At 44.8% G+C, this 13,131-nt stretch overlaps 1 protein-coding gene across 8 annotated transcripts in view; it reads left to right on the forward strand.

Moving 5' to 3' along the window:
• LOC121293109 (F-actin-monooxygenase MICAL2-like) overlaps positions 1-13,131 on the forward strand; it is a 590,417-nt gene that overhangs the window by 164,609 nt on the left and 412,677 nt on the right. For all 8 annotated transcript variants that reach the window (XM_041215769.1, XM_041215771.1, XM_041215772.1 and 5 more), the window contains exon 8: positions 1,165-1,422. In XM_041215769.1, coding sequence (XP_041071703.1) covers positions 1,165-1,422 — 258 coding nt within the window. The remainder of the gene's footprint in view (positions 1-1,164; positions 1,423-13,131) is intronic.

A 13,131-nucleotide genomic window follows, 5' to 3' on the forward strand; every position in this document is an offset into this window, starting at 1 on the left:
CAAAAACAGAAAATGCTGGAAAAACTCAGCAGGTCTAACAGCATCTGTGCAGAGAGAAACAGAGTTAAAGTTTCGAGGCCGTATGACGCTGAAGAAGAGTCATATGGACTTGATACGTTAACTTTTTTTTCTCTCTCCACAAAGGCTGTAGACCAGATTGAATACCATGTCTGTTTCAAAACAGAAAAGAGAGAGTAGGGGTTAATGGTAATTACTCAGATTGACAAAATAAGGAGAATTTGTGCTGTTCACAATTAACATGAATGATTTGGACCGGGCTGTGAAGTACAATTTCACAATTTTCACATGACACCAAACTGTGGGTAAACCTAAAACTGAGGAAGACAACAACAAATAAAAGAAAACCTGAATAAACTTACAGAATGGGCAGGCAATTGGTCAAATAATTCCAGCGTATGTAAGTGTGAGGTGTTGCATTTGAGTGGGAAGAATAAGGAGTCACAGACATACCGCTTGGAAAATAAGTGTGTAAGCAGGATGGAGGAACAGAACAATCTGGGAATGCAGATTGACAGATCACTGAAGGTCACAATGCAAATTAATAATTATAAAAATAGCAAACAAAGCAATGAGATTCATTTGTAGAGGGATAGAATTTAAAAGAAGAGATGTATTAAGCTTGTATAGAAGCTTGATTAGACCACACCTGGAGTACTGTGAAAAGATCTGGTCCCCATAGTTTTAAAAAAAAGGATATGTTGGCATTGAAGAAGGTACAATAAAGATTCCTACCAGAACAGAGAGATTTGTATCATTCATGTATGGTCAGTGTGTTGGGGTGTTACTGCAGTGTAAGTGCAGTCAGCGTGAGTTGGATGAAACAAAAGCGGGAAATATATTGCGGAAATGCTCAGCAGGGCTGGCAGCAAAGAAACAGAGTGAATGTTTCAGGTGACTTTCACCAGATACATTTCAGGTGACAGACCGGAAATGTTAACTCTGTTTCTCTCTCCACAGATGCTGACTGACCCGCTGAGTGTTTCAAGTGGTTTCTGTCTTTATTTCAGATTGCTGCCATCCACAGTATTTTTAATTTAGATGAGTTTTCAATGTCCCAATGTCTCAGGGATTGCTGTCCCTATTGCTCATATACACATGCTCAGCTTCACATACTGCATGATTTCTCTGTTTTCCCTATGGCAGGATTTCTCGGACACAGAAAGGCTGCTCTCCCGCAGTAACATGAATCAAGAAGCACTTCTGAACTATGTGAAAGAAGCAGCTAATTTCTCCACCAACCATCAGCTGCCCCGCCTAGACTTTGCCATGAACCATTATGGTCAGCCTGACGTGGCCATGTTTGATTTCACATGTATGTACGCTTCAGAGAATGCCTCACTGATACGGGAGGAGGGTGGCAAGCGGCTACTGGTCGCCCTAGTTGGGGACAGTCTGTTAGAGGTGAGTGCAATATCTTTTATCAGGTTCATTGGAATCAGTCACTGGATCACATGCCATGAGTCAGTTGATTACTGGACTCTATACTGTGAGCCAAACATTTGTCTTTACCAAGGAAGCAGATGCTACCAAGGCCATGGTGACAGATGAGGAAACTCTGTCACTAGACAGGTTCAAAATTGATAAGGCGGAAGTGTTGGATAAACTGTTGGTACTTATGGCTGACAAAACACTGGGACCAGATGAGATGCATCCAAGCATAGTGAAGGGAGTGAGAGTGGAAATTGGCCATAATCTTTGTCTTCCTGAGACTCAGGAAAGGTGCCAGAGGACTGGAGAATTGCAAACACTACATCCTTGTTCAAAAAAGGCTGGAAGGATAAGCCCAGCAATTACACACCAGTCAGTTTAACTTCAGTGGTGGGAAAGGTGCTGGCATAATGGTATTGTCACTGGTATTCCAGAAACCTGGGGTAATGCTCTGGGGACCCAAGTTGGAATCCCACCATGGCAGATGGTGGAGTTTGAATTCAATAAAAACCTAATGGTGACCATGAAACCATTGTCGATTGTTGTAAAAACCCATCTGGTTCACCAATGTCCTTTAGGGAAGGAAATCTGCTGTCCTTACCCAGTCTGGCCTACATGTGACTCCAGACTCACAGCAATGTGGTTTATTCTTAAATGCCTTCTGAACAAGGACAATTAGGGATGGGCAATAAATTCTGGCCTAGCCAGCGACAGCCACATCCCATGAACGAATATATTCTAAAAAAGCTTTTAGAAACAATTATTTGGGATAAAGTTAATCACCTGGAAAAATGTGTGTTGATTAGGAAGCGCCAGCATGGATTTCTTAAGGGAAAATCGTGTTGAACTAACTTGCTAGAGATTTTTGAAGAGGTAACAGAGAGGGTTGATGAGGGTAATGCTGTCGATGTGGTGTAGATGGACTTTCAAAAGGCATCTGATATTGTGCCGCACAACAGACTTGTTATAGATAAGTTATAGCTTATGGAATAAAAGGGACAGTAGCAACATGGATACAGAATTGGCTGAAACACAGGAAACAGAGACTAATGGTTAATGGATATTTTTCAGCCAGGAGGAAGGTTTGTAATGACGTTCCCCAGGGGTCGGTATTGGGACCCTTGCTTTTCCTGATATATATTAATGATCTAGATCTTGGTATGCAGAGGACAATTTCAAAGTTTGCAGATGATACGAAACTTGGAAGCATTGAAAGCTGTGAGGAGGACAGTGTAGAACTTCAAAAGGACATAGACAAGTTGGTGGAGCGGGTAGAGAGGTGGCAGATGAAGTTCACTGTGGAGAAGTGTGAGGTACTGCATTTTAGTCAGAAGAACATGGAGAGGTTATATAGAATAAAGGATACAATTCTAAACGGGGTGCAGGAGCAGAGGGACCTGGATGCATATGTGCATAGATCATTGAAGGTGGCAGGACAGGTGAAGAGAGTAGTTAATAAGGCATATAGTATCCTGGGCTTTATTAATAGGGGCATAGAGTACAAGAGCAAAGAGATTATGCTGAATTTATATAAGACACTAGTTAGACCTCAGCTGGAATATTGTGTACAGTTCTGGGCACAACACTATAGGAAGGATGTGAATGCATTGGAGAGAGTGCAAAAGAGGTTTACAAGAAATGGTTCCAGGGATGAGAAACTTCAGTTGTAAAGATAGCCTTCTCCTCTCCAATCTAAGAGATGATTTGATAGAGGTGTTCAAAATCATGAGGGGGCTGGACAGAGTTGATAGGGATAAACTGTTCCTGCTCACAAAAGGATCGAGAACAAGAGGGCAAAGATTTAAAGTGATTTGCAAAAGAAGCAAATGTGATGTGAGAAAAAACTTTGTGGTTCGGGTCTGGAATGCACTGTAAGTGTGATGGAGACTGGTTCAACTGAGGCATTCAAGAGGGCATTAGCTGATTATTTAAATAGAAACAATGTGCAGGTTTACGAGGAAAAGACAGAAGAATGGCACTGGGTCATAATGCTCATTTGGAGATCCAGTGCAGACACGATGGGCCAAATGGCCTCTTTCTACACTATGACAATTCTGATCCTGCAAATACTTTTTGTTAACCAGTAGGCCACTGGATCCCATGTTATGAGCTAATGGACCACTGGATCCCATGTTCTGAGCTAATGGACCACTGGATTTCGTGCTCTGAGCTAATGGGCCATGGATCCCATGCTCTGAGCTAATAGGCCATTGATCCTGTCCAGGATGGGTAGATCATTGGACCCTCTGCTCTGCCAATAGGTAGCTGGATGACATGTGTGGATTACTGAATCACAGTTCACATGTTGTGAATTGATAGACCACTGGATCACATGCTACAAGTCAATAAGTCAATGGGTGCTATACTGTGGGTTAATAGAAAGATGCATTCTGCACTGAGTCACTTGATCACTAGATCCTGTGCTGCAAATCGGTAGGTCACTGCCTAACATGCTGTCAGTTAATAGATCATTATATCCCCTGCTAAATCAATTACTGAATGGATCCTATGCAGTTATTTAACATATCTCCAGATCTTACGTTGAGTCAATAGATCATTGAATTCCCTGGTAAATGAATAGGTCACTGGATCCAATGCTGTGAATCAATAGATCGCCAGATCACACGCTGAATAAATACACCATTGGATCACATGGTTGTTCCATCACTGGATTCCATGCTGTCAATAAATAGATCACTGAATTCCATTATTTAAATCAATGTTCTTCCTGCTAATAAAACAATACCATATAGCAATTCTAAATATGGAATAAAGCTCCCTCTACACTGTCCCCATCAAACACTCCCAGGGCAGGTACAGCACGGGGTTAGATGCAGAATAAAACTCCCTATACACTGTCCCCATCAAACACTCCCAGAGCTGGTACAGCACGAGGTTAGATACAGAGTAAAGCTTCCTCTACACTGTCCCCATCAAACACTCCCAGAGCTGTTACAGCACGGGGGTTAGATACAGAGTAAAGCTCCCTCTACACTGTCCCCATCAAACACTCCCAGGACAGGTACAGCACGGGGGTTAGATACAGAGTAAAGCTCCTTCTACACTGTCCCATCAAACACTCCCAGGACAGATTAAAAATCTCTCTGTCTCAGCCTTGAATATATATAATGACCCAGCCTCTACGGTAAAGAATTCCACAGGCTGACTACATTCAGAGAGAAGAAATTCCCCCTCATCTGTGTCTTAAATGGGCAACCCCTTTCTCTGAGATTATGCCCTCTGGTCCTGGACAAGGGGAAACAACCTCTCAGCATTTACCCTGTCAAGCCCCCTAAGAATCCTAAATGCTTTAATAAGGTCGTCTCTCATTCTTCTGAACTACAGGCCCAACCTACTCAACCTCTCCTCAAAAGAATATCCCTTCATCCCCTGGATCAAACTATTGAACCTTCTCTGGACCGCCTCCAATTCCAGTATATTTTTCCTTAGATAAGGGGATCAAAACTGTTCACAGTATTCTAAGTGTGGTCTAACTAGTGCCTTGCATAGTTTTAGCAAGACTTCCTTATTTTTATCACAAACACTAACAGAAAATGCTGGAAAAGCTCATCAGGTCTGGCAGCATCTGTGGAGAGAGAAACAGAGTTAATAATGAGTCTGTATGATTCTTCTTCCACAGATGCTGCCAGACCTGTTGAGTTTTCCTGATATTTACTGTTTTTATGTCAGATTTCCAGCATCTGCAGTATTTTGCTTTTCCCTATTTTATACTCCATTCCCTTTGAAATAAAGGCCAACATTCCATTTGCCTTATCTATTACCTGTTGAACTTGTATATTAACTTTTTGGGATTCATGCACAAGGACCCCCAAATCTCTCTGTGCTACAGCTTTCTGCAGTCTTTCTCTATTTAAGTAATATTCAGCTCCTCTAGTCTTCCTGCCAAAGTGCATAACCTCACTTTTTCTCACTCGCTTAACCTGTCTATATCCCTCTGCAGACTCATTGTGTCATCCACAAAATTGGCAATAGTACATTCAGTTCCCTCATCTAAGTAATTGATATATACTATAAATAATTATGACCCCAGCACTGATGCCTGTGGCACTCTAGTTACAGGTTGCCATTCCGAAAATGCCCCCCTTATCCCAACTCTGTCTTTTATTAGTTAGCCAATCCTCTCTCCGTGCTAATATACTACCTCCAATACCATGGGCTCTTATCTTATTTAGTAGCCTTATGTGTGGTACCTTATCAAACGCCTTTTGGAAATGCAAATATATTACATCGACTGCTTCCCCTTTATCTATCCTGCTTGTTACTTCCTCAAAGAATTCTAATAAATTTGTCAGGCATGATTTCCCCTTCATGAAGCTATGCTGATTCTGCTTGACGATATCATGCATTTCTAAATGCTCTGCTATGACATCCTTTATAATAGACCCTAACACTTTCCCAATGACAGATGTTAAGCTAACTGGCCTCTATTTATTTGTTTTTTGTCTCCCTCCCTTTTTGAATTAGGGTGTTATATTGGCAGTTTTCCAATCCTCTGGAACTTTTCCAGAATCTAAGGATTCTTGGAAGATTACTATCAGTGCATCCACTATCTCTGTAGCTAATTCCTTTAATATCGTAGGATGCAACCCATCAGGTCCAGGGGACTTACCGGCCTTTAGCCCCTTTAGTTTCCCTAGTACTTTTTCTCTAGTGATAGTTATTCTATTTATTTCCCCCCCCCCCATTTGCCCCTTGATTATTTAGTATTTTTGGAATGCTATTAGTGTCTTCTACTGCGAAGACTGATGCAAAGTATTTATTCAACTCCTCTGCCATTTCCTGGTTCCCTATTATCATTTCCCCAGCCTCATTCTCTAAGGGACCCATGTTCACTTTGGCTTCTTTCTTCTTTTGTATATGTTTAAAGAAGCTCTTACTGTACATTTTTATATTACTTGCTAGTTTACCCTCAAAGTTTATTTTCTACGTCTTTATATTTTTTGGTCATCTTTTGTTGGTTTTAAAAACTTTCCCAATCCTCTGGTTTACCACTAATCTTTGCCACATTGTGTGTTTTTTCTTTCAATTTGATACTATCCTTAACTTCATTGGTTAACCATGGTTGGTTTATCCCCTTTCTAGAATCTTCCTTCCTCATTGGGATATATCTTTGTTGTGAGCTGTTATCTTAAACGTCTGCCATTGTTCATCAACCATCTTTTCTGCTAAACTCCTTTTCCAGTCCACTCTAGCCAACTCTGCCCTCATTCCTTTTTAATTACCGTTATTTAAGTCTGGCATAGTTGTTTCCGACCCAAGTTTCTCACTTTCAAACTTTCAAACTGAATGCTAAATTCTACCATGTTATGATCACTGTTTCCTCGGGGATCTTTTACTTTGAGATCATTTATTAAACCTGCCTCAGCACACGTTACCAGATCCAAAATAGCCTGATCCATGGTTGCATCCACAACATATTGTTCGAGGAAATTGTCCTGAATACACTCTGAGTTCTTGCTCATGTCTTCCTCCGCTAATTTGATTTTCCCAATCTGCATGAAGATTAAAGCCACTCACGATTAATATACTGCCTTTCTTTACATGCCCTCATTATCTTTTGATTTATTATCTGTCCTACAGTATAGCTACTGTTAGCGGGCCTATAGGCTACTCCCACCAGTGTTGTCTTCCCCTCATTACTTCTTACCTCCACCCATATGGATCCTACATCATCCGATCCAAAATCATTTCTTGCTATTGTACTTATTCCATCTCGTACTAACAAAGGTACCCCACCACCCTTTCCTTCCTGCCTGTCCTTTCGAAAAGTTATATACACCTGAATATTTAGTTCCCAGCTTTGATCTCCCTGTAACCATGTCTCCGTAATGGCTATAAGATCATACCTGTTAACCTCTATTTGTGCTGTTAATTCATTTATCTTGTTCCAAATACTATGTGCATTTAAGTAAAGAGCCATTAATTTTGCCTTTTTAACCATTTTTTCCCCCTTTGACCTTATTTGCTGCTTTTTTTTTTATGTTTGTACACTCCGTCCCTTCCTGTCACATTCTGGATATCATTACCTAAAGAGCTGCCCTGCAATGCTGCCATATCATTTTACTTTGTAAGTCTTCATATCCCCTCTCCAGAACACTCCCATCCCAATATTTAGTTTAAAGCCCTCTCTACAGTCCCAGTTATTCGAATTGCCAGGACACTGGTCCCAGCACGGTTCAAGTGAAGCCTATCCCACCAGAACAGCTCCCTTCTGCTCCGTTACTGCTGCTAGTGCCCCCATGAGCTGAAATCCATTCCTCCCACACTAATCCTTGAGCCACACATTTAACTCCTTGATGTTATTTACCCTATGCCAGTTTGCCTGTGGCTCAGGTCTTAATCCTGAGATTATTACCTTGGAGTTTCTGCTTTTTAAATTAGCTCCTAATTGTTCAAATTCTTTCAGCAGAACCTCATTTCTAGTCCCATCAATGTTGTTGGTACCAATGTGGATGACAACATCTGGATCCCTCCTATCCCACTCCAAGTTCCCCTCCAGCCTTGAAGAGATGTCCTTAACCCTGGCACCGGGCAGGTAACACAGCCTTCAGGACCCATGCTCACGGCTGCAGAAAACAGTAACTATCCCCCTAATACTCCATACACTCTGTCCCTTCCTGTCACATTCTGATATCATTACCTAAAGAGCTGCCCTGCAATGCTGCCATATCATTTTACTTTGTAAGTCTTCATATCCCCTCTCCAGAACCCTCCCATCCCAATATTTAGTTAAAACCCTCTCTACAGTCCCAGTTATTCGATTTGCCAGGTCACTGGTCCTAGCACGATTCAAGTGAAGCCCGTCCCACCAGAACGGCTCCCTTCTGCCCCAGTACTGCTGCCAGTGCCCCCATGAGCTGAAACCCCTACCACTACTACATTCTTATTTCCTCCTCCACTTGAATGGTTTCCTGTACCATGATGCCGTGCTCAGTTTGCTCATCCTCCTGGCAGTCCCCGCTCTCATCCACATAGCTTGCAAGAACTTGTAACTGTTGGACAATTGCAGGGGCTGGGGCTCCTCGAACGCTAGCTCCTGGGTCCCCATACCTGCCTCACCTGCAGTCACACTTTCCTGTCCAGGCCAAATTCAAGTTACCTAATCTGAGGGGTGTGACCACCTCCTGGAGCAAAGTGTCCAGGCAACGTTCCCCCAACCTGATGTAGCTCAATGCCTGCAGCTCAGACTCCAGCTCCTCAACTTGGATCCGAAGTTCCTTGAGCCGCAAACACTTACTACAGATGTGTTTGCTCTGGATCACCTTGGTGTCCAGCAGCTTCCACATGCTGCAGCAGCAACACATCATCTGTCCTGCCATCGCTATCGTATTTTATTTAATTTATTAATTAATTACTCTAGTATCCTGCTCTTTACACTTGAAGAATCCCCCACTCTTTACACTTTTTTGTCATTATTTTATTATACATCAGTATAAGATTGATACTTAACAAGCTATCTTAAAGAAAAACAGAAAAAATCTAGAGACCTTAACACAAATTTTATTTTAAAGCCTATAAATACTCACCAATCCACTGCTCTACATGCTCTTTTCCCTGTCAGGCTCTTTTTCCTCTAATCCATTTAATGCCCTAGTTGCCTTACCCCCTCTGCCCCCTGTATTTGACTATAGCCTCTCTCTCCACTGACCCTGCCAAACGCTCCCTGAGCAGGTACAGAATGGGGATAGATACAGAGAAGAGCTCCCTCTACATTGCCCTAACAAACACTCCCAGGGCAGGTACAGCACAGGGTTAGATACAGAGCAGAGCTCCTTCTACACCTTCCCATCAAATTGCCCCTGGGACAGGTACAGCACAGGGTTAGATACAGAGTAAAGCTCCCTCTCCACTTTCCCATCAAATTGCCCCTGGGACAGGTACAGCACGGGGTTAGATACAGAGTAAAGCTCCCTCTACACTGTCCCCATCAAACACTCCCAGGACAGGTACAGCACGGGGTTAGATAGAGTAAAGCTTCCTCTATACTGTCCCCATCAAACACTCCCAGGACAGGTACAGCACAAGCTTCTTCTTATCGTGTCCACGGACAGGCTATACATGGCCCAGCCAGAAATGGACACATTTTTGCGCCTTGTTGTTGAATTCGGCAAGATCTGCAACAGTGCAGGGTCCCTCTAGCGATAGGCATTTTGCAGGAGATGTTGCATAGTCTGTGGCTCAGTTCCACATCCACAAGTTGTCGGGCAGGTTTTATATCCCCATTTGCTTAGTGACACCTTTGAACGACCCACACCAGTCCTAAATCTGCTTAAAAACAAGCTTAAAAACAACAACAACACGAAATTAGATTTATCCATCAGGCGGAATCATCCCAGATTTGCACAAAGTGTAGTAGCTAGCAGGAGAATGGACATTTTACCCATCGGCCCCAGTGGTGGCTTTTTGCAGCACGTCATCCCATTTCCTGGCGAGTCCTGCCTCATTAATAATGCATTCCTGGGTGACACACCGGATTGCTGGCGTTGCAGCCTCTGATTCGCTTGTCCTGCCATCAGCTTTCACCTTCAGTAATCTGGGCGCCATATTTAAAGGCTACCCCTACACAGAACTAGCTCTCTCTGGAAGCTGCTGGAAAATCATGGCTGCCAAAGCAAGGGAACATACTGCCCCAAATTTAGCGATCCCCTCCCTTGGGCACCTACTGGCTGCAGTGAAGGCCTGCCACGATATCCCCTACCCCTGCTCTGGGTGAAGAGCAGCAAGCAAAATCACCAATCCAGCATGGGAGGCGGTGGCAGCAATGGTCAGTGCCAACACCCTGCTAAAGAGGACAGCCACCCAGTACCTAAGAAGCGAGAATGATCTTCTCCATTCCACCATAGTAGGTCATTCTTCTCATCACTCTCAACTCACAAACCCATCACACATCCACAGGGATCTCACTACTGCCAGTTCAAGGGACATCACTATTCACTCTCTCACACGCACCTTCATCTGCTCTGGGGATCATGTCCTTGTCCCGCTCATGGCACCACTCACCACCCACACATGCCAGGCATCCTTCTCATCTGGCTTGGCAAGCATCCTGCTTACACTCTCTCCATCTGTATTCATGAAAGGACAAGCTGGCACACAACAACAGGGAGAGGTCACAGTCTGGCGGAGGAATGCCTGACACAAACGTCCTCACAGACCTTGAAAACAGAGCCATTCAGCTGGCTGACGAGGATCTGGATATTTCTGTGCTGACAGTGAGGTCAGTAGTGCTCTACCAAGTGAGGGTCCAGAAGTGCAATACCTTTCAGACAACCATGCTGTGAGTGAGTTCCCCTGTTCTGCAGACCCCTGCCATGCGCTAATTATCTCACCTTGCTTTCGCAGGCTCATCTGGGAAGAAGCTGAGGTGGTCCATGAGCCAGGCCCTCAACTCAAGCCCTGAATACACTTCAGAAGAAGAATCTGATGACACTCTCATTGGAGTCCCATCACAGAGCTCACCCACACCCTCCACCATCACAGAGACACACAACTCGATGGGACCTAATTCTAGAGTAGCCTCAGGGTCACAATCTGGTGAGCGCCTTGGAATCACAATCTGGTGAGCACATTGCATTATCTGATTCACAACAGGCAGAGCCAGGGACTTCCCAGGTTTCTGGCACTCAGAGGACTGCTGGAGGCCAGAAGTCTGCTGAGTCTGAGTCAGGTGAGGAGCCTCTGACCTCGGTCATGTCACAGTTGCTGGAGCTTTGCAAAGGCAAGCTCGGGAACATCAGGAAGGAACGTCCATCCCACTCCTCAGATTGCAAAGCACGATGGAGAAGTCCGACCACCTTCAGCCTAAGGTGATAGCGCCTGCATTGCAACGCACCAAAGTGAACAATGGTAGGATGGCGGCTGCCATGGTGATGTTGGTCCAGGGCATCAGTCCTGCATTGCTGCGCAGGCTTAACTCCATCTCTGATGCCATAGTTGGCCTCCAACAGTGTCAAGGCAAGAGGGGTGCAGGGCAGTTCAATCTCACTCCAGCATCCCCTTCTCGAGGAGTCAGCCAGGGCACCTTGGACACCCATAGGGAGGAGGATCAACAGGTACACACCCTGAGGCCATCCACTCAGGTGACTCCGGCAGTGTCCGGCCCATCCGAATCCCCTCTTCCCGTGACCCCAACAGCTCCAGCTCCACAGGTTGAGGAGGATGTCACTGCCACATGGCAGGACCCTGAAAGCAGGCCGGGGGGTTCCAGGTTTTGGCCCTCCAGAAGGACGCCCACCAAGGTCATCACAGACAGGGTGTAGCAGTCAGCTCCACTGTGGATGTCTGGGGAGCACCAAGATGTAGTGGCAGGATTAAGAAACTTAAGAAGATGTAACTCTTTTGAGTCAAAGCAATTAAACTAAATTAACAAAATCAGGGACAAAGTAAAAGCAGCCCCTTAAGAGAAAAATGAATTCAAATTTCACCATCTGCTATGGTGGGATTTGAACCCAGGCCCCCAGAGAATTACCCTGGGTCACTAGTCCAGTGACAATACAGATGAAGTTGCCAACCTGGGCACAGATGTTAATCACTTGTACACAATGTTCACAATTGTAAATAAACTCCCAAGAATGTCTCCCTGATTATGGCTCCTTGTTCTGATGAGCAGTGTTTGTGTTACTCAGATGTGAAACCTTGGTTTCTGCACAAGATAAAGGCAGGTGTCTCAGTCCAGGGCCTCTTCCCTGTGCAGTGTGTAACCTTCAGACCAAAGTGATGGTCCAGCCTCACACTCCCTGGACATATTAGTAATGCCTGCACCTCGATGGTGCTGGTCATTGCTGCCAGAATGTCACGAGCAGGCGTTGCAGAGTTCTGTCATTCCCTCTGTGTGCTCTCAGCATTTCTTCATTTGTGACCAGTGATGCTGAGCTTCTGAAGGGGACAGTGCTGAAGGTGGACCAAAGATCAGGTGCATTTAAAGTTTCACACCATGTCTCTATGATATGACCCCGATCACAGAGTGCAAGTGAGCTGCCCTCAGCCAGACTGGAGTCAGACATTCTCAGAGGCTATGTGAAGCTCTATGGAGTGTCCTCACTGCATGTTGTCTTCATCCTCTGGAATCTAGTGACTATTAGGGCCTCCACTGCGTTTCCATGACATGAGCCTCAGCACTGAGGGTATGTGAGCTGCCCTTAGCCACACAGGAGTGAAACATTCACAGATGCAAGATGAGGATGTCAGGACTGTCCCCACAGTATCTCGTCATCATCCTCTATGAATCTTGCGGCTAGGAGGGCCTCCTGAGTATGTCTGTCTCATCTGGCTAGTGCGATGATTTCATCGCTGGCATCTTCACCTTTGAGGACCTCATCACCATCATTCCCTTCAACATCCCCCTTATTGGACAGTTGCAGCTCTTCCACCTCCTCCTCAGCCAGGTCCTCCCCCTGCTGCAGCGCCAGGCTGTGTAGTGTGCAGCAAGCTATGATGATGCACGACACACTCGGAACTGTATTGCAGTGGAACCTCATTTCCAAAATGCCTATCATTTGCTCCACCAAAGTCTGGTTTGCGGTATGAGCCTCATTGTACCTTCGCTCTGCTGTAGTCTGAGGCTGCCTCGTGGGTGTCAGTCAGTGGGTAGCCCTAATCCCCAAGGAGCCAAACCTGCAGCCTCTCTGGGCCCTGGAAAACGTCAGGAATCTGAGACCTGCT

This window comes from Carcharodon carcharias, chromosome 21 (genome assembly GCF_017639515.1).
Source record: "Carcharodon carcharias isolate sCarCar2 chromosome 21, sCarCar2.pri, whole genome shotgun sequence".
Classification (NCBI taxonomy): Eukaryota; Metazoa; Chordata; class Chondrichthyes; order Lamniformes; family Lamnidae; genus Carcharodon; species Carcharodon carcharias.